This window comes from Lepus europaeus, chromosome 13, assembly GCF_033115175.1.
Source record: "Lepus europaeus isolate LE1 chromosome 13, mLepTim1.pri, whole genome shotgun sequence".
NCBI lineage: Eukaryota > Metazoa > Chordata > Mammalia > Lagomorpha > Leporidae > Lepus > Lepus europaeus.
This window is the reverse complement of record NC_084839.1, coordinates 70,996,707-71,020,578: the sequence shown is the minus strand read 5'-3', so window position 1 is coordinate 71,020,578 and position 23,872 is coordinate 70,996,707. Positions and strand designations below refer to the sequence as shown.

Genomic DNA, 23,872 nt, shown 5'->3' with positions numbered 1-23,872 from the left:
ACTACCCTGATGGCAAATCTAGTCCCTCCATCGCCCTGCTTTCTGAAGCTTGTCACACTGCAGCGTTCAACAGTATCTGCTTCATTTAATGAAATGAGGCAATCTTTACCAGTGGAACACTTAGCTCAATGGCTGGAATTTACTAAGTATGGTCATCTACTGGCAGTTCTTAGTAAGAGCAGTTTTACATCCAAAGCTAGATTGGGTCAGAATGTTTCCAAAAGTCCTTTTTGCAGCCTGGGGGGGGGGGGGAGGCAAAAGAATGGGCTCTGGGTTAGGTTCAAACAGTCACTAGAAAATGGACTAGGGCCAAGTAGTCCCAACAGAAAGTCTGTACTCACATATTGGCAACTGTGCTGGTGTGTGCATTCATTCAGCACACAGACCTCAGAGTTTTGGGATTTGTGAATGTGTCCTGAGCTCATCTGTGTGTATTATATCAGCAAACCCTACTTCTCAGGGCTGCCTTTCCATCTGCTGATAGCGCTACAAAGTTACATGGAGCTCTTATGATGGTAACGAGCATGTGGGCAAGGGATGTGGGTCAGTTTAGGTGTGTATTCTTTTTACAGATAAAGCAACTCAAGTCTGAGAGTGCTTGTCCAAGTTCAGGTAGTCACTTGGTGGCTGGCTGAGGCTAGAACCTGGTTCCTTGATTAGTTTATCAAAGTCCTTTATAGCAGACTAGTTGTCTCTGATAATAAGTTTGTTATTATCAACACATGGGTGCTGTTTTCCTTTCTGAAGAGCTGCCCTTCAAGGCTAAATGAAATAGCTCTTAAACAAGGCTAGATCAGTGGTTCTCAACTCTGGCTGTATTAGATCATCAGGGGAGCATTTCAAAAATACTGATGTGGGCGCTCTACCTCAGACTTATTAAATATTTGTGGGTGTGGAGCTGGGACCGCTTATTGGTTTTTACAACTCCCAGGTGTTTCTAATATACAGTCAGGGCTCTGCAGTGCAATACACAGTGAGTGGTCTAGAGCGAAGTGTTTGCAAATTCTGCTGTGCATTCGAATCGCTGAGGAGCTTGCGAAACTGCAGCTTTGGATTCAGCAGGCACATAGGGCCCAAGAATGTGCATTTCCAGCAAGCTTCCCTGTGATGGGAGTATTGCCAGTCCCTCACCCACACGTGGGACAGCAGCTCCAGAATGAGCTCTGGGACTCTAGTCAACTGTTTGGTCACTGGTTCCTCCGGCCAGAGACTTGGAAACCCCTCTCTCCTGCATCTTCTCCTTGACCCACCCTATCAGCCCTTGGTCATTGGGTCTTGTCAGTCCCATTCCCCTGCTCCCTGCAGCTCCTGTATTTTCTGGATGGGCTGGCACAACATTGCCTTCTCTACCCCCACCATCACAGTCCCCTGGCTCTGTTCCTTGCTTGCCTATCTCCTGATTCCCTCCTTGCCTCTGCCCGTGCTGTTCCGACTCCAAGAAAGTTCTTCCATCCTCTGATCTATGTCTAAGGAGATCACCACGTCCCTGGACCTCCTCGCCCCCTGCACCAGTCACCTATGACCGCTGTCTAGGAACAGGATGCCCTTCTGACTCGTTAATTCTTTGCAGCACCTGGCTCCGTGCCTCCCAGACTCTCCATAAATACTTGTTGAATTTAACAAACAAAACCCCAACCCTGAACAAGCAAGGCCAAACAAAGGCCTCAGCTGCTCTCCTTCCGTTAAAAATAAACATTCCATCGAGATTATGCATCAAGCTTTACGCTCCCTCCTCGAAAAAAAAAAGTTGCTGAAATCGAACAACCGAAGTGGTTATTTCCTGTCTGGGTCGGGTGGTTTAATACAGGCTCAACGACGGCGGCAGGGCAGGAAGAAGAGGATGGATGCTGGCAGGGGCTTGGAGGTCTGCTCTCAATTCTGGGCTCGTCGCAGCACGGGGAAGGCTGGAGCTCCGGGACAGGGTGGGGACGGCCGACGGGGAGACGCTCGGAAGCGCGGGGCGGCGGGCGGGCGTGGGGAGCGTGAAGTCACTTGGCGCGGAGGGAGGCGCCGCACGCTGCTGCCGTTCAGCTTTCCCGTCCTGCAAGCGCCCACATGGGCCGCGGGCTTGGGGAAGGGGGCGGGGGATAGGGAGGGCAGGTCCCGAGCCCAGCGGGTGGAGGAGGGGGAGACCGAAGGAAATGAGACAACCTTTTCCTCCCTCTGACTCGGGCTCCTGCGGCGTCTCCGGGGCTCGGCGCGGCCGCCCGTGAGCTCCGAGGCCGGGACCCCGCATTCCCAGAGCAGTCCCGACAGCGGCGGCCCGTCCGCCGCGGTTTCTCTCGAGGCGCGGGTGCTGGCCCAAGTCCCGGGCGAGACTTTGCCGCGTCCTCCCCTCGGCGATCGGGCTGTGGGTCCCGCGGCTCGGCCCCGCGCGCCCGAGGCGCAGCCCCCGGAAGTGCGCGAAGGTAAGCGGCGCCCAAGAGCGCGCCCAGGGCGCAATGGCATCCCCAGCGGGCCCCGGCTTCTCCTCAATACCCTCTCTTCCGAAACACCCAGAGCACTTCTAACCTGAAGCCGCTGCTTTGTTCCCGCGCCCCTGCCCAGGTGTTGAAGGTTGGGCTCCCCAGGGAACTCTGCGTCCCAGCGCTTTCTTTTTTGCCTCCTCTTCCTCTTACTTTCCTGTTGCTGCCTCCACCCCCCCGCTGTTGCTTCTGGATCAAAGAACTCTGGGCTCCCGGACTCTCCAGCTTGGATTTCGAGAGCGGGTCCTCCCCAAATCTCGGCGCCTCTCTCCTCGGCTCCTGGAAGCAGGGCAGAGCCGGCCGGCCCGCGGCTGTGACTGGCTTTGACCCCGGCTCTACCCGGTGCAGACCTCCTTAAAACGTTGGTGGCTCGCGCTGAACTATTTACCTGGCTCAGTTCGGAGGCACCCAGCTGGGCGCGCGCACTGGGCGACGACCCCCAGGACCCTGAAGTGAGAGTGGATTGGAGAGCTGGTAGGCTGTTGGCGCCCCCTAATGCCTCACTGAGACTTTGGGCTGCTGGAGAGGGGCGCAGTTGTTCCTTGCTGCGCCTTCTGGAGCGCGGGGCAGCGGGGGGTCCCCAATATTGGGGGCTGGGGGTTACTGGACACGGAGCTTGTAGCGGGGCGTGGAGGTGATGAGTGTGGCTCGGAAGGAGAGCGGGCGGACCGCACTGCGCCAGGTTGGCCATTTTGCTCATAGAATGAGTTCTCACATCAGGCCTCTGAGTAGGAACCCTTGTTTCCTCTTTACAAAGCAGCAAAGTGAGCGTGGTTACAGTGTCAGCTAGGAAGGGGTCTAGCCAGGGTCTGTTCCCAGCTGGTACAGCGGGTTCCACCCTAGTGTGTGGTTGCTCTGTTCAGTCTGATGAAGAACCCACCACTTCCTGCTTACTCATGACACAAGGGCAGGCTTTTCCCATTTTGAACAAATAACGGGGCGATTCTGTTAAAATCCAGATTATATTTATTGTTTACCGTCCTCGAGCTCAGTGGCCATGGGCATTGCGGTGTTTCACCTTTGAACCTCACCCTGTCACCTCCCTGTCACCACATCTCTGATTCTGCCGCCGGAGCCCGTTTTCCCTGGAAGGCAGGGAAGCACAGTAGCTGGAGAGCCCAGCGTGTGAATCCTGGCTGAGGTCTGTTTTGTGTCGCTCTGTAGCTGGATCTCCTCTTCTGTAAAGTAGGGTCCCAGGGTTTAAAGCCACGGTTCTCAGCCTGGGTTTTGACTTGACCTCCCATGTGACATGGGGCCATGTTTGAAGACTTTTGGGGCCAGCATCATCTCAGTGGGGGAGGGTAGGGCTCCTGCTGAAGAGCCTGCGGGCAACCACAGCCCCCACATTGAAGAACCCTGGGCCCAGGTGCTGATGGTGCTGAGCCGAGAAACCCTGGTTTAACGTATGTGTTCACGAAGAGTGCCATTATTTCCAACTCCTGTCCTTTTGGCCAGTTGTACCAGCCGCTGGCCCCGTGTCTCCCCTCAGTCCAGTGCCGGAATTCTGTGACTCCATCTGCAGCAGGTCATGCTACTAGATTGCCTTAATACCTGTGTTGGTCCCCTATTGCTAACTGAAGGGATGGGGGTCTGCAGGAGTTCTGTGTGCACTGCGGGTAGTTCCTGTGCTGGTTAATGTTCCAGAATCAGCGTCTTTACAGAATACAGTTTAGCCTCTGACTTGACACACGGGGCTGTTCACAGTTGCCTCAGTTTACCTTGTCAGCCTCACCTTATGCCACTTTCTCTGTGCACCTGTGCCATCTTCCCACTCACCTCTGGTATTCCAGGTTCTAAGTTTGGGGATGCCCTTCCTCCTCGTTGGGTGGCAAATTCCTCTCCATTTTTTCAGACTAATGCTTCTGGGTGAAGCATTCTCCAATTCCCATGAACAGTTCTGTTGCTTCCTGCGGCACCAGCATCCCCTACCCATTTATTCTCTCTCCTTCTCTTTAGTGCACCACGTAGGGATCCCTTGTTCATCCCTCCAGTGGTCTCTGCTCACTAGAACCTAGCACAGAGCTGTGCTCACTGTGGGCGCCAAGCTTTCAGGTTTAGGAGTCAGGTCTTACACCATTCAAATCCCAGCTCTGCCACTTGTTAACTCTGTGACCTTGGGCAAGTTGATCTGTCCCTTCAAGCCTTATTAGTAAAATATGAAGAAAAAGCCTGCCTTCTCTACAGACCAGTGTGACTAATGTGATAGTAATTGTCCATCTTCATACTGAGTGCCTCTTCCATAATTGGACATGGCTCAAGTTCAGCAGTTTATAAGATTTCACTTACTTATTTGTTTTTAAACATTTATCTTACTTATTTGATAGGCAGAGTTATGGGGTGGGGGGGGTAGAGATCTTCCATCTGCTAGTTTATTCCAGAAATGACCTCAATGGCCAGGGCTGGGTCAGGCTGAAGCAAGGAGCTTGGAACTCCATCCAGATCTCCTTCATGGGTACAGGGACCTAGGGACCTGGACCATCTTCTGCTTTTTTAGGCTCATTAGCAGGAAGTGGGATTGGAAGTGGAGCAGCCAGGATTCGAACCAGCGCCTGTATGGGATGCTGGCATTGCAGGCGATGGCTTAACTCATTAGGCCACAATGCCCGCCCACGTTTTCACTTATTTAATCCTTATCATATTCTTTTATGTCCTCTTAAAGTTAGAGCTGATGTTGCCCTATTTTCTAAAGAAATGGAGGCACAGAGAGGCTAACCAGTCTGGCCAAAGTCACACAGCTAATGAGTGGTTGAACCAGGATTCACACAAAACAGCTGGATTTCATAGTTCTGTGCAGATGGAGGCTCATCATAGTGTTGGGAATATAATAAGTGCTCTGTAAATGTGACGTGAGGTTTGTCTAAGTCCATTAGCTTTTCCACTTACACTATCCTGTGATTTAAAACTACCATTATTTTTGCAACTTCTGTTCCTTCCCTTAGCCACAGAGAACCAGGATGTTGAAGTCAGTGATCAGTCACAGGGATGGGCCAGCACCACTGACGTGAATGCTACATGGAGCCCGCATGTGCCTGGTCAGGACTAAAGCAGCATTAACTCTTTAGGGCTAGGGAGGGATGGAGTCAGCACACCTGCCTGGAGGAGAAAGTGCAGACTTGAGTTCAAAAACTCCATGACCTCAGCTTTGTCCTTACCAAGCGTGTGCTCCTTGCTGTGTGCACCCAGTACATAAATATTGGTGAAACCAATCAATGGGTGCAGGGGGGAAGGGTTGTTCATTGCCATCAGTGAGGTCTCCCACCTTATACGTGATCAGATGCAGAGTATGCCTTGTCTCCAAGTGTTCTAAAGAGCATTTATCACAAAAGAGAAAGCTTGTTAAGGGAATTTAATGACCCATAGGGTGTGTTGGGGAACCAGGTGCGGAACCAGTGGCTGACCCCATGTGTGGATTGTATGTGTTTCCAGCTGATCACTTCACCAGTTTGGAGTGTTTTATTCCCTGAATGCAGCCCTGACTTTGAAAGCTGAGTCCCTTCCTTTGCTTGTCCCTGGGCCACTTGCTGTGTAGTCCTGGCTGCCTTGCACAAGTACCTGTACGTTTGTGTACCCTGGTTTCCTTCCCAGCTGTTCAGCACAGCTGGAATCCCCCACCATTTGCTTGCTTTGGCAAATTGTCCCCAAAACTTGGGTGGGATGAGGTCACCTTGCGTGTGAAAGACCCTGTGGTGTTCAATGCTGCAGAAACCTCAGAGATAAGTAGATCCAAGCAGAGCACCAGGGCTCAAAGGAAGCCGCCTCATCTCTGCCAGCGAGGCCAGGAAAGGTGTCAGAGAGAAGGGTGATTGAGTGGGACCCTAACGCTTAGGTAGAAGCTAGTTGGGTTTGGGGACTGGTGACCAAAGGTGGTTACAGACAGGAAGCAACACGTGCTAGATGGTCAAGGAACGGCCTGGGAGACGAGCAAGGGCTGGAGATGGGCCTGGGGGAATGACTGACTTTTCAGACTGTGCCTGTCCTGGGAGACAGTGGCCCAGGCATTGAAAACTCACGTGTGCTGAGCTGTGTGAATGGCAGCTCTCTGCCCCTGACTCTGCTGGCCTGGCTTCCTCCTGGGACAGTGGGAACAGAGCCCAGGGGCCGGGGAGGGACACTGTCTCCAATAAGCCCAGAAACCACAGTCAAACACAAAGAGGAGCTTGGTGGTTGTTTTGTCTGTTTTTCAAAGCCCTGGCTGATGACCTACGCGGATGATCCCTCCAGAGACTGGGCTTTTGAACAATGATGATATTTAGAGCATCCAAAAGTTGGGATGAATTGCTAAGGAATTGCTAGGTCTCCCCAGACTTGGGAGCGAAGGAGGGACAGGGGTGTGGGGTGGTAGTGGGAAGAGGGAGAGAGAGATTGAGGGATTGTGTTTCAGTGCTCAGCTTTGTTTTACATACAGTCTGCTCTCAGGCCCGACACATTTCTTGGGAATCTGCTCAGGTTTGCAGTTCTTGTCTGAGCCCAGAGCTTTGGGGATGTCCTGATTGGCCACAGATGATGGTTACACATGCCTGTTGACAGTTGCTACAGGTTCTGCTATGGGTCATCCTCATACTTCACTCACTGATTGACGATGTAGTGACCCCTGGCACACTGGAGGCACTTAGCAGGTGATGATGATGGAAAGAAGACTCTAGCACAGAAGTCAGTTCCCAGTTCTCAGATGCTCACCGACTGCATGGGGAGACCAGCAAGAAAGTACAGCACAGGGCTCAAGTGTTTGCTGCACCTTTGTGTGTCACATGCAGTTCTAGGCCCTGGGGACCAAAGATGAACAAAGCACTATTTTTGCTCATGGAGCTCTGCAATCCAGCATGGAGACATAGATGGAATCAGAATAATAGTGCTGCATTTTGTTGTCTGTGACAGTAAAGATAACTGTAGGTGCAGACGAAGACCCAGTCCAGCTAGGGGTCGGGGAGTGGAGGCAGGGAGAAGGGTGCTGTCTCCTGGGGACTGTCCTCCCTATGGATGGCTCCTGGTGGTCGATTGTGACAGAGGCCCTGGGGTGGGTGCCAGGCCCTGTGCTAGGGACCCTAATGCCTAAATTGTACCCCTTGAGATTGGTTTTAGAGGCTCCTACCCACAGCTAAAACTTAGACCCAGGCCGGCGCCGTGGCTCAACAGGCTAATCCTCCGCCTTGCGGCGCCGGCACACCGGGTTCTAGTCCCGGTCGGGGCACCGATCCTGTCCCGGTTGCCCCTCTTCCAGGCCAGCTCTCTGCTGTGGCCAGGGAGTGCAGTGGAGGATGGCCCAAGTGTTTGGGCTCTGCACCCCATGGGAGACCAGGAGAAGCACCTGGCTCCTGCCATCGGAACAGCGCGGTACGCCGGCCGCAGCGCGCTACCGCGGCGGCCATTGGAGGGTGAACCAACGGCAAAGGAAGACCTTTCTCTCTGTCTCTCTCTCTCTCTCACTGTCCATTCTGCCTGTCAAAAATAAAAAAAAAAAAAAACAACTTAGACCCAATATCAAATCTAGGCAACATATTTTGAGTCCTTCACACTGCTTTGGACAGCCTCAGGATAGCTGTATCATCAGTGATGCTTTGAGAAAATGCATTTACAAAAAGAGAAAGTCAGGGTACGGGCCTCTGCACTCAGCTGAGGAGTGGCCGTTGCCTGCCTTCTGTCTCCACTACCTGACATCTGAGGCCATGCCTGGGGCAGTTAGCAGCTCCCTGCTCTGGGATTCCACCAGTCTTTGCTCCTCTTGGCCCTTCTTTGATCACTGAGGCAGCCTGTACTTTGTCCTGCATGGGGAGAGGAGGCGGAAATGCTACTGAGCAGAGAGGCCACCATAAACTTGATAGAGAAGCAAGGCATTTTACAGAACACCTGCTGTTAACTGAAGCCTCTCCCCTTTGCCGTGCGCCCTACTGCCCAAGGTCTCAGATGGGCGGTCGCTGCAGGAAATGGACTTCAGGGAACGTGGTTCCTGCATGGGGACCGGACCACAAGGGCTATACCTAAAGCTTTCTTCCCCTGTGCACCGACTTGTCCCTTTGCTCTCTCATCTCAGCAGCAGCCCATGGGAAGGCGTGGTAGGGACTCTTGCTGGAAGACACACTCAGACCCATGGGATTCTCTCCTGAGGCGTCCAGCCTGCATGTCCCCTTGGCTGAGCAGCCTCCGACAGTGGCTCCCTTCTTGTGAGGCAGCAGTAATGCTGTGAGTGGGGTGAATGAGCACTAGGAGGGAGTGATTGGCGTGGGTCTTCTCCAGAGTTATAGCCTGCTGTGTGTCAAAACAGGGTGCTCCGTGGGGACCTGATGAAAATCCAGAAAATAGTGACTTCGATAGTTGGTTTGGAAAAAAATAAGAAAGTGAAGTGCACGCCCCTTTTGGGGAGGGTTGTGTGCTCACGGAGATGGCTTGGTGGTCTTGGCGTGTGTGCTTAGCTCAAGCTGTCAGTGTTTGCTGCCACCTTCATGTGCCAGGCACGGTTCTAGCCCCTGGGAACAGAGATGAATGAGGTACTCTCTTTGTCCATGGAGCCGGGAGACAGACAGGGGAGCCAGAGGTAGCAGCGACACCTTTTGCGCCCTGTCATTCTCATTGAAGTGAGTTTTCTGAAAGGGTAAGTTTTACTACTCTAAGATGCTGTGCTAGAAGCAATCACAGTACCGTTAGCACCCCCTCCCACCACCACCTGGAGGGCACCTAAACATGGCTTGCACAGGAGTGTATCCAAGAGGCTGAGAGGGAGACATCCAGGCTGACAAGAGAGGGAAGAACCCAGGCAGAGGGCCCAGTGAGGAGTAGAGCGCACATAGGGGAGCAGATGTGAAAAGAAGCAAGGTGGGGAGTGCAGAGGAAAGAGGCCTATCTGTAAGGGAGCAGAGTGACCACGTCAGGAAGGGCTGTGTGGAGGAGTTTGAACTTTACTTTGAAGGCACTGGGGAGCTACTAGGGGGTTCACACAGAGAGACTGGCTGGGAGGTTTGCTGTACTAATGGATCTCTCTGGCAGCAGAGTAAGTATCGCAGCAGAAGACACGTGGTAGGAGACCCGCGAGGGCACCACTGCAGTTAGAAACAGCTGGTGTCTAGAGTCAGGGCACCGCAGTGTGTTCCCAGCCCCACAACATCTCTGTGTAACTTGGGCTATTTAATTAACGTCTCTGACTTTTCTGAAAACAGGAACTCGTAATTTCTCCATTGTGGTTAGTGGACAGGATTATGTTTGATGAAGTCTGTGAAATGTCTATAGTGTGAATTACCCACAATAGGCTTGTGAGTGTAGTGGCCTGTATTTTTTTTTTTTTTTTACTATTGTTACTTATTATCATCCAGGTGAGAAATAATGATGTTCTCAGTAAGACACTGGCAACAGTGTGGAGAATATGGGCACAGACTCAAGGAATACTTTGGCAATAAAGTCAACATGATTGGAGACTGAACGGAGGAGGGAGGGAGGGGCAGGAATCCAGGATGACTCCGACATTTGGCCCGACCAACCAGCAGGGCGTATAGTGGGGCCATTCATTAGGACCCAGGAGGGAAGGGAGGGAGGAGCGGGGGAGAGCAGCATTTTCTAGGAAAGGAGGATGAGCTCAGTTTCAGACGTGCTGAGGCTGAAGCATCAGGGAGGGCGAGGAGAGATGCCTTGTGGGCAGGTGGTGGTGCAGGCTTGACATTAAGGAGAGAGGTCTCAGGAAGGTTCGTGAGAAAACGTTGAACAAGAGACGATGAAGTCATGGTGGGGTCCAGTTAATCAAGGAGAGTGATGGAGTGTGGGCAGAGGAGTGATAATGGCCAGTGGTTGCTGAGTGTGTCCAGAGTGTTCTAAACCATTGCTGGGGCTAGCTGGGGCTGCTTCACGGCTGAGGAGACTGAGGGATGGAGACGGTAAGTAACTTAGGTCACACAGCTATCACTGATGAACCTAGGATTTTAGCCCAGCTGTCAGGACCTGCGGCAGGGGTGCTATACCACCTTGCCTCCGAGTGTGTGTAGGGGGTTGTTGTAGGGTATGATACTGACTTCTGGGGTGGGGGACGAGAGGCCCCAGTGAAGGCAGTGGGGGAGAGGGTATGCAGAGAGGTGGGAATAAATGAGAGATGATGTGTGCAAGAGGGACATTTCTGGGGGGAGGGATCAATGGCATCAACTGACATGGAAGAATATACGTGTCCATGGATTTGGGCGTTAGGAACTGCTGGCATTTGGTGAGGGGTGTTTGAGAGATGAGATGGACTAACAAGCAAATGAAAGGTGAGGAAGTAGAGATCTGAAGCACAGGTAGTTGTTTCTAGAAGACTGGCTGTGAAAATAAGAGAAAGAAGATGGCAGCTAGAGGCGTTCGGTAGAGGCAGTGTTTTAGAGATGGAAAAGACCTGTGTGTATTTACGTGGGGAGGATGGAGCCAGAGGAAGCCCTGCCATGTAGCTGCAAATGCCTTGTGCACCCTGGGAGAAGTTTCTCTATGTTCACTTTGCTTTCCTACAAAGTTGCTTTTTCAGGATTTCTGCCCGTGTTCTGGATGGCTTCCATGTTGATGGCTGTACATATTCAGGAGCTCAATAGGTGTTTCAGATCGTCAGTTTTTATTAGGTAGGGCAGGGAAAATCTCTTTCACAGAGCCCCATGGTGAATCACCACATGTTATTGAATCCTGACTGTACCAGATTAACTTAGGGGACTGCGCATGAGACACCTGACCTGAGCAGAGGGAAGAGTAGTTGGAGATAAAGGCGTATCTGTGGGAGGAGATAAGGTGGCTTCCGTCTTGTAGGAAATGGAAAGAGGTTGACTGGGGTCACAGCCGTCTGCTTACAATGACCCTGGATGATTTGGCTATGGAAGTTCTAAATGACAGAAAAGACTGCCATCTTCTTATGAATGCTTTGTTATGAAGCTTAGAGACTTTAGGTCTGAAGGCTCTGAGAAGTTGTGCTTATCTACGGCAATGACAGTGTGTGTTTTATTATATAGGATTCTTTTGTTCAGCCCACATCAGGAACCACAGAGGGCTAAAAGCTTGACTTCAACAAAAAGTTCAGCTGTGCCTTGGTTCAAGGCACTGATGGTCTGAGGCTCAGGGCTCGCAACAGGGTTTGGCTGCCAACTTCATAAATTCACCCGGGTTGAAATGGCATCTTTGCTTTTCCTGCAAACATCTCAGTGAAGTGCACACACCTTCACAGAGGACCTTTGTGGATGGGGCTCTCCCAACTAGCTGCTGTCCTGAATCAGAAAGGCCACACAGGAAATGCCCTTGGGATGTTTTTTTTCTCCCACAGGAAGCAACAACTTGGCTGAATTATTTGCTTGATCAGGCAGCTTAACAGTGCCTCTTTCAAGAATCACAAAGCAAGCTTGAAGGTTCCCTGGGTAGTGGAGGACCCACGTGGTAGAAGGCAGGGAAGGGTCCCTTGCCCACCACTGCCCCACCCAGGCCTCTCTCTTTGAGGTGGGCATTGTGCAGAGTGCCTTTGCCTCAGTGTGGTGTGTGATGGACAGGCAGGACCGTTGCCATAGGGAAGAGGCAGGGAGCTATAAGTCTCACCCCACCTTTCCTCAGTATACCAGATTGGATGACGGTCTTCTGTACAAGTCTGGGACGCCCCATGGCTCAGCACAAATGTAGACTCCACGGAGATGCAGAATCCAGTCTGTGGCTTTATTGCAGTTCCACAGAGTCTGCATTTTCTGTCATGGGAGAGGCCTCTGTACAGGTTCCACGCTGATTCCAAGGAAGAATGCATAGGGCTGTGTGCAAGGGATTTTCATAAAGTTAGTGGAAAAAGCACATTGTGAAAAACTACATGGATTTCAAAATATTTTTGACCCAAATTTATATTTTTATTCTGTTTTCCAAGAACTTTTTGAAGTACCCTCATGCTTCAGATATTCACATCCAAGCCATGAGTGTTGCCCATGCCCGTCCAACCTTCTGGACCACGGGGAAGCCAGAAAGGACTGGGAGGCAGTATCTGATGTGCTCAGAAAGTAACCCCCTGATGGCTGAGACTGCTTTGCTTGTATTTGATTCATTAGTCAACTGTTTTTTTTCATTCATCCAATTAGGAGCATTCATTCATTCAACATTTGAAAAATGACTTTGTGGGTAGTTCCAGGCTTGGTGATTTTAAAGTGGTGCTGATTCTGACCATCTTTGTTCCTGCCTTCTTAGAGCTCACCGTTGATAGTGAACAGACATAGAAGAAACACAAATCTAGATAAACACAGTCATGTACTGCATAATGCTGCCTTGGTCCATAGCGGGGCTGTGTATATGCTGGTACCATAAGATTATATTGCTTGGTGATGTCCTAGCCTTCTTCAAATCCTATCGTATTTACACAAGGTAGAAATATCCTGACTGCGTTCTCAGGGAGGGTCCCATTATGAAGTGATGCATGATCGTATGTGATTACAAGCTATGGTAAGTGCCATGTGCTGGACAAGAAGAGGGTGGTCTTGGAGGAAATGAGGGAGAAGACGGGGTCTCAGGAAGGAGACAGATACGGAAACCCATATTCACTATGTACAACGTGCTGTTTATTGTGGGGTTGCTACATGGTGCCAAGGCGGCTCTGAGGTTGGAGTGCCTGACACCTGAATAGGGCTGAGGGCCAGTTCTGGAAGATTTCAGGTAGGAAGGGACATCTAAGAAGGATCTTGAAGAATAAATAGGAGTTTTCTGTGTTGCAAGGGAGTAGTGGCGTTGGAGGTGGAGGGAACATAGAATGAGTCCCTGGAGGGAGTGACAAAGGGGCTGACAAACTTTCTGTAAAGGATCAGATAGTAAATATTCTAAGCTTTGTGAGGTATACAGTCTGTTGCAAATACTCAGCTTTGCCATCAAAGTACAAAAGCAGCCATAGGTCTTTCGTAAATGATTGGGTATGGCTCTGGGCCAGTAAAACATTATATACAGTGGGGCCAGCGCTGTGGCTCACTTGGTTAATCCTCCGCCTGCAGCGCCGGCATCCCATATGGGCACTGGGTTCTAGTCCCGGTTGCTCCTCTTCCAGTCCAGCTCTCTGCTGTGACCCGGGAGGGCAGTAGAGGATGGCCCAAGTGCTTGGGCCCCTGCACCCGCATGGGAGACCAGGAAGAAGCACCTGGCTCCTGGCTTCGGATTGGCACAGCTCCAGCCATAGTGGCCATTTGGGGAGTGAACCAATGGAAGGAAGACCTTTCTCTCTGTCTCTCTCTCACTGTCTGTAATTCTACCTGTCAAATACATAAATAAATCTTAAAAAAACAAACATTATGTACAGCAACAGGCAGTGGGCTGGATTGGCTCCTGCACTATAGTTCACCATTGCCTGCTCTAGAATGAAAATTCGAGCTCTTCAAAGGTTGCACTGGGGGATGGGGAGAGAATGGAGGTAGAGAGGCTGGTTGGGAGCAAGTGCTTAAATTCAGAGGAACTAAGGAAGGGACCATGGGGAGAAATGGTTGGTGTCGTGCTCCAAGGTGAAAATGACAGGATGATGTGACCAATTTGATGGGGCTATGTCTAGTTGTTTCTTCAATGCTCAGTGGACTGATTCTTTCAGCAAAGGAAAAAAATCAGGGACATTCAAGGCGTGTGACTCAGAGTCATGCGCACATCTTGGGAGGTCACCTGCTGGTCACCAGACACTGAGCTTCATGCATTACATAGATTATCTCATTGTTAGGCATAAGTCTTAAGAATTCCTAAGAACTTTAAGTTGTATTTGTTTCCAAACTGAAGTTTAGAAATGTGAAGTTGTTTGCTGGAAGTCCCAGAGCTCGTGGAGCTGTGGTGGAGCTGAGATTTAACTCTGGTCTGGTGTCACAGCCAGGGCTGTGCCTGACAGCAGAATTGTCTCCCGTCCTCCAGGGTGTGCTATGAAGCGCCATCTGTGAATCTGTGTGTTCCTACCTCTCCCATCTATTCTTTGCCCCCTTTAAGACCCGTGTAATTGTTTAAGGATTTCAGTTAACTTCTGGTATAGCAAGAATTGGGCCTGTATTTTTCCTGTAAAACTTATATTTGAGGTTAGTTTGAGTTTTAAAGGACAAGAAGGAAAACTCAGGCATGGATTTGCAGTTCTAACCTCATGTCAGGTGCATGTTACCTTATGGAAAAGACAGCGTAGTGTAGTTTGTAGGTTAGGGAATCCCTGAATTTTAGTGCCTAGATTAGAACATTGTTTTAGTCAGTGTCTAGTGTAGATGCCCAGGAGATGTTTATTAGATTGAAATAATAGTATCAGACATGGGAAAGCTAGAGGTCAGGGTCAGCATCTGAAAGGACAGATTTAATAGGAGTGGTCAAAGAAACCAATTCAGTTACCATTCTCCATCAGGGAGTTGGTCGTCCAGCAGCCTCACTGATTATTTATTCTGTGTCTGTCCAGGTTCACGTAGAAACTGTCTCTGCACCACACACTGGAAACAGGACCCTTGCAACAAGGGAAATATTCAAGACCAAGTAAACTGTATCATGGATACAGCAGTTCTCTTAATAAGAGCTGTTGGCCAGGATTGGGTCACGTGGTAAACTGAGACAGAGACCTCCGTGATTGTCATGAATCATTGTGTGACTCTTGCCTTGGGCTGGGGAGTGTGGACACATATGTGATGGTAGGATTCTTTCTGTGAGGAGGAAGGGAGAATGTGTTTTGGGGAGATGGACCCCAAAGTCTGCTGCACAGGTCCCTGGGTCTTAACTGCCATCCTGTATTGATTTCTTGGCACTCAAATAACAAAGCATCACCACGTGGGTGGCTTAGAACAACAGAAATGCATTGTCTTACAATTCTTTAGGCCAAGAGTTCAAAGTCAAGGTTTCAGCAGTGTCATGTTTCTCCTGAGAGCCTTAGGGAAGAACCTGTTTCAGGATTCTCACGTGGTTTCTGGTAGCCGTAGACATTTTTTGGCTCGTAGGTAACTGTCCTCTTCCTGTGTGTCTACATGTCACCTTTCCTCTGTGTGTGAAGACACCAGTTACAATGCATGAAGGCCCACCCCATGACTTCATCTTAATTTGGATTAAATCTTCAGAGACCTTTTTCCAAATAAGGTCACATTTTGAAGTACTAGAGGTTCAAACTTTATTTTTCTGCATCTTTTATGTGGAGAGGAGAAGAGGGTATAGTTCAACCTGTAACACAATCCTTGCCCAAGAAGAATTCAGGAACTTCCTCAGAGCAAGGCGCCTCAGTGGGTCTCTGTCCTTTTCTACTCCAAAGTATCTTCACAGGGGTTCATTTTTGAGTCTACTTCCTGTATATGCTGCTGAGGATGGACAGATTCTGGCTGTGCTTTCTCAGCACTTAATGTTGATATTTCTGATGGTTTCGTGGCCTAGTGTCTCAGCCTTTGCATTCGTCAGAGATCTGGTGTCTGCCTCCCAGCCCCTCCTTTCCCTGCTTTGCACTTTGCTTTTGATTTGGTAGTTCATCTAACAACCAACATTGAGTTCCTCTTGCATTCCAGGTGCTATGCTAAGCTCCAAGGATACACGATGAAGAAGACTGCTCCTGCTCTGGAGCCTTCTTGTGCAAGGACACACAAGTCAATGACATGAGACAGTTGAAGAGGGACGTTGTGTGCAGGTTCTCACTGTGCTGTGCCCAGCTTAGCGTCTTCCATGGGCCCCTAGTGCTGACCTCCCAGAGTACACCCGTCTCCCTGTAGGCTGCCACAGCCCTCTCAACAGTTCCTTCTCTCACTCCCTTCCCTTGCACTTTGTGCATCACCCGTTTTGATCTGCTTGCTATTCCCTAGCTGTACAGCTCTCTCTGTCTCTCTGTCCAATCTTGTCTGTCTCTCTCTGCTCGAAGCACATTCATTCTCATCTCATTTCTGCCTTTCTAACCAAAAAGTTCTATTTCTTTCACTCCTTCCTCTTAATATATTGAGTTTCTCCTAGGTATTAAAGACAGAAATTTCTTAGCATTAAAAGTCTTCAAGTGAAATCTTACATGGAATGTCAGTAAGTAAAACAGAAGAAACCAACACTTTGCTGTATTATCTATAAATTTTTGTTTGATAAGGCTAGTTTAGAACATACAGTTAATCAAAACGGTTAGCATGTTGTGAATATGAAAATTTGAAATTGAGGGTGTGGGTGACACAGCATCCTTGCTACCAAATGTACCCCTATCTTTTTTTATGGGCTGTATAGTGTGGGGCAATGGCAACAGCTAGACACGGGGAATGATAGTGCTTTCAAACAAGATACCTTGCAGATTCAGGGTATTCTGACAACAACGATCCAGAAACTCCAAAGAAGAAGGTAGGAAAAATCAATTTTAATGTTGACTCACTAGCACCAGGTAATAATTGTTTGCATTCCTTAAATTCAGGGTATCCAATAATGAAAGGAACAGACAAACTTGCTTCTACCAACTTATATCTGGGAAAAAGTACTTGGCAAAATTATGTTGTACTCTTGTACCATTATGAGATGTTAATTCTATTGTTACATTTTTTTCCAAAAACTTCAGTGCTTGTTTCTTTGTCAGACTATGTAAAGCCTTTAACATGGCAAAAAATGTTTACCTTGGCATCTTGGGTCCAAATTTCACTTGTCGGTTTCAAAACCAACACTTTATTAGCCACAGGAGGAATGGTAACGGAGTGGCCCTGTGTTAGTATGTTAGTCTCGTTCAGATTTTTAGAAGTCGACCAATCAATGTACTCGTGATACTTACCATGATGCAGCACATTTTTCTTCCTTAAAAAATTAATGAATTTGAAAGACTGAGAGACATAGAGAAACACAGAAAGATCCTCCATCTGCTAGTTCACTCTCCAGATGTCCACACAGCTGTGGCTGGGCCAAGACAGAGTCAGGAGCCCAGAATTCAATCTGGGTCACCCATAAGGGTGGTAGGGACCCAGTGCTTGGGTCCATTATCTGCTGCCACCTGGGGGGCAAACCAGCAAGAAGCTGGAATTGGATGAACCACTGTGCTAAATGCTCACCTCCCCCTCCCCTTTCCCCCAGTTGGTCCAACATGTTATATGGTCACTTGTTACTGTGTGGTTTACTATTAATGTCTTTATAAGAGCATGCATGTGATGGAAGCCCCTGAGCCTTGTCTGATTTTATTAGAACATGACACATGGGAGCCAAGGAAGTAGTAGTAGACAGGCTCATACAGTTTTTCAGCAAGAGAAGATTTGCATCATCAAAATTGTTAAAAGATCTTTTTGGAATTATACCTTTCTTAATTAATGACACATCTACACATATATGAGATCAGCCATATTCATAGTTTTGGCAGAAGAAACTGTATTCTGAGGTGGACGTGAGTGTGTTAGCCTGCAGCTTGTAAACCACCAAGGTTTGTGATTGTTCACATTAGGCTTATCAGACTGAAGTGTGTCTGGTTATAGCTTTAAAAACATTTTTAAATGTAATTTGAATCAAACATTCAAAACAATTAACTTGGCTTCCATTGTACTGAAGTAATGTGTAAAACATTTGTGGTTTCAAGGGGGGCATTTAGTTCTCGGGCACTGGCTTATGAGGCCTCCCAGTTGCAATCAGATGAATGTCTGCCCAGCTCTCGGCCTTTATCTCCCAGGTGCTCTCATTTTGGCCCTGTTGAGTTGGGCTGAACTGGCACAGAGCGGGTCCCGTGTGACTGTGGGAGCAGCTCCCTTGGTGAGGAAGGGTCAGGAAGGTCTCTGTTGGAAGCTGCAGCTTTCCTCAAGGATCCACACACTTCCCGCCCAGAGAGGCTGGCCTGGCCTCCCCTATCTACAACTGTCTTTCCTCCAGGTTCTGGGTGGGGATGGATCCTGCCATGGGCTTCCAGGCTGTCCATACTGGAGGTGTTTGAGAACCCCATGCTGGCTTCCTTTGGGTCTCTAATATGTATAATGGACTTAGAAGTCACTTCTGGGGTGAAAAGAATCAATTGACCAGTAGTGCTTCTCATTCCCACTTCTGTGTCCCTTAGCCAGGCATTATTTCTGTGAATTTTCCCCATCTGCAGATGTCTCAGGTGCACTGGGCCTGGGAGACCCAATCATAGTGGATGGCAGCTTGTGCTTGAGAAATGTTGGTTGGGGATACAAGGGCGGCAAGTGGATCCCCTTTTCTCATGTTCTGAATGAAGGATCCTCAAGTCTGTAGCATGTCTTGCTTTATTTGCAGTTGTAGAGAAAAAAGCCATATGGGATCTGACCATATCATTCAAGCATGTGTTGGTGGAGCAGAAACTCTTCTCATGTGGGTTACGGCACAAATGTTGTGATTCTCTTCCATTCCGGGAGATCATTTCCTGCCAATCTTCCTGAGTTTCTACATTCTCCACTCCACTGTTGTGTGCTTGCAGGATGGTCCACCCTGTGGTTGCAGCAAGGGCCTTCACATTTCTTTTTTTATTTTTAAAGATTTATTTTATTTATTTAAAAAACAGAGTTACAGAGAGAGGTAGAGCCAGAGAGAGAGAGAGAGAGAGAGAGGTCTTCCAACTGCTGGTTCACTCCCCAAATGACCACAACTGCCAAAGTTGAGCTGACCCAAAGCCAGGAGCCAGAGCTTCTTCAGGGTCTCTATGCGGGTGCAGGGGCTCAAGGACTTGGGCCATCTTCTACTGCTTTCTCAGGCCACAGCAGAGAGCTGGATCGGAAGTGGAGCAGCCAGGACTTGAACCAGTGCCCATATGGGATGCTGGTGTAGCAGGCTGGGGCTTTAACCCGCTATGCCACAGTGCCAGCCCCTTCACATTTCATGTCCTTTCTCAGGGTTATTGCATCTGTTGCTGTATTTCTGCTGATAACTCCCAAATGCCTTCATCACTCTAGAGTCACAATTGGACTCCAGTATACTTGTCCTAAGATAGTCTCTCAGATGTCTTTACCCTTCTTACAAACTGGGTAAGTCTGTGTTCTTGGGTCTGAAGGAGAATCCAGTGTAATAAGGGCTTTATTTTCAAAGAGCTTTTGGTCCAATGGAAAAACCCGAAAGGCTCTTAGGTTTCCTCAGTGCAAAGGAGCAACACACAAAGTTACAGAGTCAAAGAGAAGGAGCAGTTAGGCAGGCGTGGGGGGATCAGAGGATGTTCTTGCAGGAGGTGATTATAGGACTCAGAAATGCAGTGATGCAAGGGAGTGAACTCCAAGCAGAGCAAAACCTAGGGGTAGAGCCAGGTTGAAGTACACAGAGGAGAGAGTGGTTCTGTTTGCCTGACACTGGGTTGGGTTGGAAGGGTTGGGAAGAAATCATGAAGGGCTTTGATTTCCAGCATCAAATATGTGTTTTACTCTAGGTGATATGGATCCATTGTCAGTTTTGGAACAGAGAAACTGAGTATGAATACTATTTCCAAGTGCTTGAGTAGAGTACTATTTCTAAGTGCTCATCAACCCGGCACCATTGTCTGAGATTAGGGAAGATTGAGGGGAGTTAAGGGAGTGACAATGGAGATGGGGAGTTAAAAACGACATGAGCTGGTATTTTTCAGGGCAAGGAATAGGAAGGATTCATGATGGCCCTCAAGTTTGAGCCTGAGTGGGAGGCTCAGGATATTATGAAGAGGAGGAGGTGGGTGGGCTGGTAGAATGAAACTGGATTATGTTGTAAAGGAATTTCTGGGAAATCCAGGTGGAGACTCTATCAACCTGTACCGCAGCCTCAGTATTCTAGACTCCCTTTTCAGGCCAGCACAGTCTGGCTCCCTCCCTCCTCTGCCCAGCTGGGACTAGCCCGCACTGGTGCTCACACTTCTCTGACTTGATGCTGTAAGTACTTCAGTAGGTCCTGTGCATTGGGCATAGATATTGGGGCATCACTTTAGTTTTTTTTAATTCATTTATTTATTTTATGTAGAGAGAGAGTGAGTTCTCCCATCCAGTTGCTCACTCTCCAAGTACTTGCAACAGCTGAGACTGGGCCACACCAAAGTCAGGATCCAGGAACTCAATCCAGATCTCTCATGGGGGTGGTGGGGATGCAACTGCTTGATCCATCACCTGCTGCCTCCCAGGGTAAACAGTAACAGGAAGCTGTAACTGGGAGCAGAGCCAGTTCTCAAACCCAGGCACTCAGATGTGGTATGTGGACATCCCAAGCTGCATCTTCACCACGCACTGACACCCACTGCGGGCATTAGTTCTGCTGGACCCACCTGGAGCTGATCCAGAGAACCTTGCTGCCCATATCTAACCAAAATGTGCTCTGCCTCACAGGACCACTTTGGATTGTCTCTGAGAATCCTCGTCCCCTTCCTGAGGTTCTAATTCATAAAGGCCTCCTTGGGACAGAAATCCCTGCCCCTTGGGTAGTACCAGGGCCTCCAAGCCCATGGACAGAACGCAGAGGCTAAAAGCTCGCTTTTATTGCTAACTTCTTGTGTTTTTGATCTTCCTAGGAAATATCTTCTGCCTTTTGATTTTTTTTTTACCATTTTTAAGCTGTACAGGGTTAGCTGAATGCTTCTGTCAGCAAGGCTCCGTCCCTAGTGCCTGCATGATCCTCACCGATGGGCCCTGGCCCTGTTCCCAGGCGCTACTTCAAGTCCAGCTCACACCTTTCCAGTGATTCTAGGGCAGTGTAACGGAGCAGCAGATGCAGAACATACTCCGCACCTTGCATTCTCTGGGAGCCTTTGGTGAAACCAGTGTGCATGCTGCCTCCCAGGACTCCAGCATTCTTTTGTCTTCTCACCTCTCTGTTCCTACTCTGTGTGTAGGGACCCATGCGTGGACCCATGACCTCCGTGCTGCTCTGGAGGGCCTTAGACTGCTGGCGCTGGTGTATTTTATCTTGGCTGTTTTTACTGGTGATCGCATCTTGCTTCTGACAATGCCGTCATCCAGTTCCGTGGGAGCTTCCTTTGTGTTTATGGTTGGGACTACAGAAATAAACTGAAATTAGAGGAAGGTCTGGCAGCATCCAGGGCCTCCCTGACTGATTTAGTCAAACATCTTCAATCACTTTCTTCTCATTCTGAAGGCTTCACATAATTAAAACCATTTCCAGCCAAACACTAAATAAATTCTGCACATGCTGCTTGCATTACTGTGCAGTCGTACCCCAGTATGGTTTTCTCAGAGATTAATATTTCACTGAAACTATTCCTTTGGGTAGGCTGAAGCCAGCAGCTGTGGAAACTCAACGTTTGCTCTGTGCAGTGAAACTTCAGGACAGACCTGCTTTTCACATTTCTCAGAGATGGTACTCACTGGGAAAAGGACTCTTGGCAAAATCCATGTGACATGAGCCCTAGCTTGTGGGTCTGTGTGTTCAGATACAAAATGTGGTTCTCAGTGCTCTCCTGAGAACTGTAGTCATTCATTGAGCATCCTCACAAACACCTTATGGACGCACCAGATCGAAGCAGTTGTTTTGATCCCTGCACTGCACTTCACAAGCAGGGCTGACCTGGAGGCGTCTTTGCCAGGCAGAAGGGTTCCTGGACTTCCTTCTAGATTTGGCCAACAAAGGCAGCAGGGGGAGGCTGGAGGGTAGGGGCCAAAGGAGGCCCGAGTCTTTCCTTCCTCTTACTCTTTTTCAGACATCTGCTTCACAGCACCCGTTCCCACTCTTTGGGGCCTCCATGGTTCCTCATTTTTCCTGCTGACCTGGGCTCCTGGGATCTGGCAACACTGCCTCCTACCTTTGTCCCTTCAGCAACCTGCTGCCTATTGTTGCTAATATCTGGATTACAGAGTGATACCATCCCGTAGCACCTCATTCCAACTTTCATCTTGCTATAATCATAACAAATTGAGAAGATCTTTAAACTCTTGACTTTGTCATCTCTTGCAGCCATTTTCAAATCACAGCTGCTCCATCATCTGCTACCTACTTATAACTTTACCACTGCAGTCAATGGCTGTATTGAATTTCTTTTGTTGCAAATATAGTGTGGTTTCTATTTCTCTGCCTCGACTCTGACTGATGAATTGAGGTAGGAATCATTAGCCTTGTTTAAAAAAATGAGGAAATGAGGCTGGCACCGCGGCTCACTAGGCTAATCCTCCACCTGCAGTGCCAGTACCCCGGGTTCTAGTCCCAGTTGGGGTGCCGGATTCTGTCCTGGTTGCTCCTCTTCCAGGCCAGCTCTCTGCTGTGGCCCGGGAAGGCAGTGGAGGATGGCCCAAGTGCTTGGGCCCTGCACTCGCATGGGAGACCAGGAGAAAGCGCCTGGCTCCTGGCTTCAGATCAGCACAGCACGCTGGCCGTACTGGCCATTTTGGGGGTGAACCAACGGAAGGAAGACCGTTCTCTCTCTCACTGTCTAACCCTGCCTGTTAAAAAAAAATGAGGAAATGAAAAAAATTTAAATAAAAATGAGGACATGGCAGTTCAAAGAGGTTAACTGACTTGTCCATTCTTAAAACTAGGAAATGGTGGTGCTCAATTTTAAACCCAGGCTTGATTAAACCTGATACGTGTAAACTTTTCTGTATATCAGTCCGTGTTTTGGGCACCATGCGAACCAACTCTAACTTATATGTAATCTCTTCGTTTTCTGGAAAAGGAAAACTCTCATGGTCCTTTCCTCCAGGAATTCTCAAAATCAAACACTTTGATCCCTTAGTCTTCTTCATGAGAAACAGGATATGACCCCTAATATCCTGGTTGGAACTTTTGGATTATTATTACTCAAACTTTAATATGCAGGTTATGATTCAGAATGACTCTAGAGAACATTCATTAAATAATATCTCCTAACTTAGATCTTTGTTGGAGATAATTTCAGATTCACATGTCATTGCAATAAATAATACAGAGAGTCCATGTTCCACTTAACAAGTTTTCCTCAATGATAACATCTTACAAAACTATAGTAGTTTCCCAACCAGGATGTTGACCTTGAAACAATCAAGATACAGGACATTTCTGTCATCATGGTGATCTTTTGTGTTGCCCTTTTGTAGCTGTAATTACTTCCTTTTTGATCTCACCCCTTCCTTAGCCCCAGCCAACCACTAATTTGTTGCCTGTTTCTATAATTTTGTCATTTAGAATGCTATATAAATGAAATCATAGAATATGCAATATTTTGGGAGTGAACTTTTCCACTCAGTGGAATTCTCTTGATACTTATCCAGGTTGTTGCATATGTTGCATATATCTGTGGTTTATTCCTTGTTTATTGCTGAGTTGTATTCCCTGGTATAGATATACCGGTATTTGTTTAAATATTCACTGACTGAAGGAAATATAGATTTTTCTTTTCAGTTTTTGGCTATTACAAATAAAGCAGCTTTAAATATCAAAGGTTTTGCATGAATGTAAGCGTTCATTTTTTTCTGGGGTAAGATGATTGCTTTTTGCTATCGTGTTTGAGAGTTCTTTATATATATATTCTAGATACTTCTTCTTAGATATATAATTTGAAAATACTTTATCTTGGCAGGTGCTGCGGTTCACTAGGCTAATCCTCCGCCTTGCGGCGCCGGCACACCGGGTTCTAGTCCCGGCCAGGGCACTGATCCTGTCCCAGTTGC

General features: G+C 48.5%; 1 protein-coding gene across 3 annotated transcripts in view; it reads left to right on the top strand.

Moving 5' to 3' along the window:
* The first annotated feature begins 1,788 nt into the window (after positions 1 to 1,788).
* EVA1A (eva-1 homolog A, regulator of programmed cell death) overlaps positions 1,789 to 23,872 on the top strand; it is a 56,728-nt gene continuing 34,644 nt past the window's right edge. Inside the window, exon 1 of one of the 3 annotated variants that reach the window (XM_062209735.1) lies at positions 1,789 to 1,864. Coding sequence is in view for 1 of the 3 variants with exons in the window: in XM_062209734.1 (XP_062065718.1) it covers positions 1,841 to 1,922 (82 nt within the window). In the remaining 2 variants the exon portion in view is untranslated. Of the gene's footprint in view, positions 1,923 to 2,473; positions 2,557 to 23,872 lie in introns of those variants that run through there. The other 2 variants (XM_062209734.1, XM_062209739.1) reach the window with 2 other exon arrangements.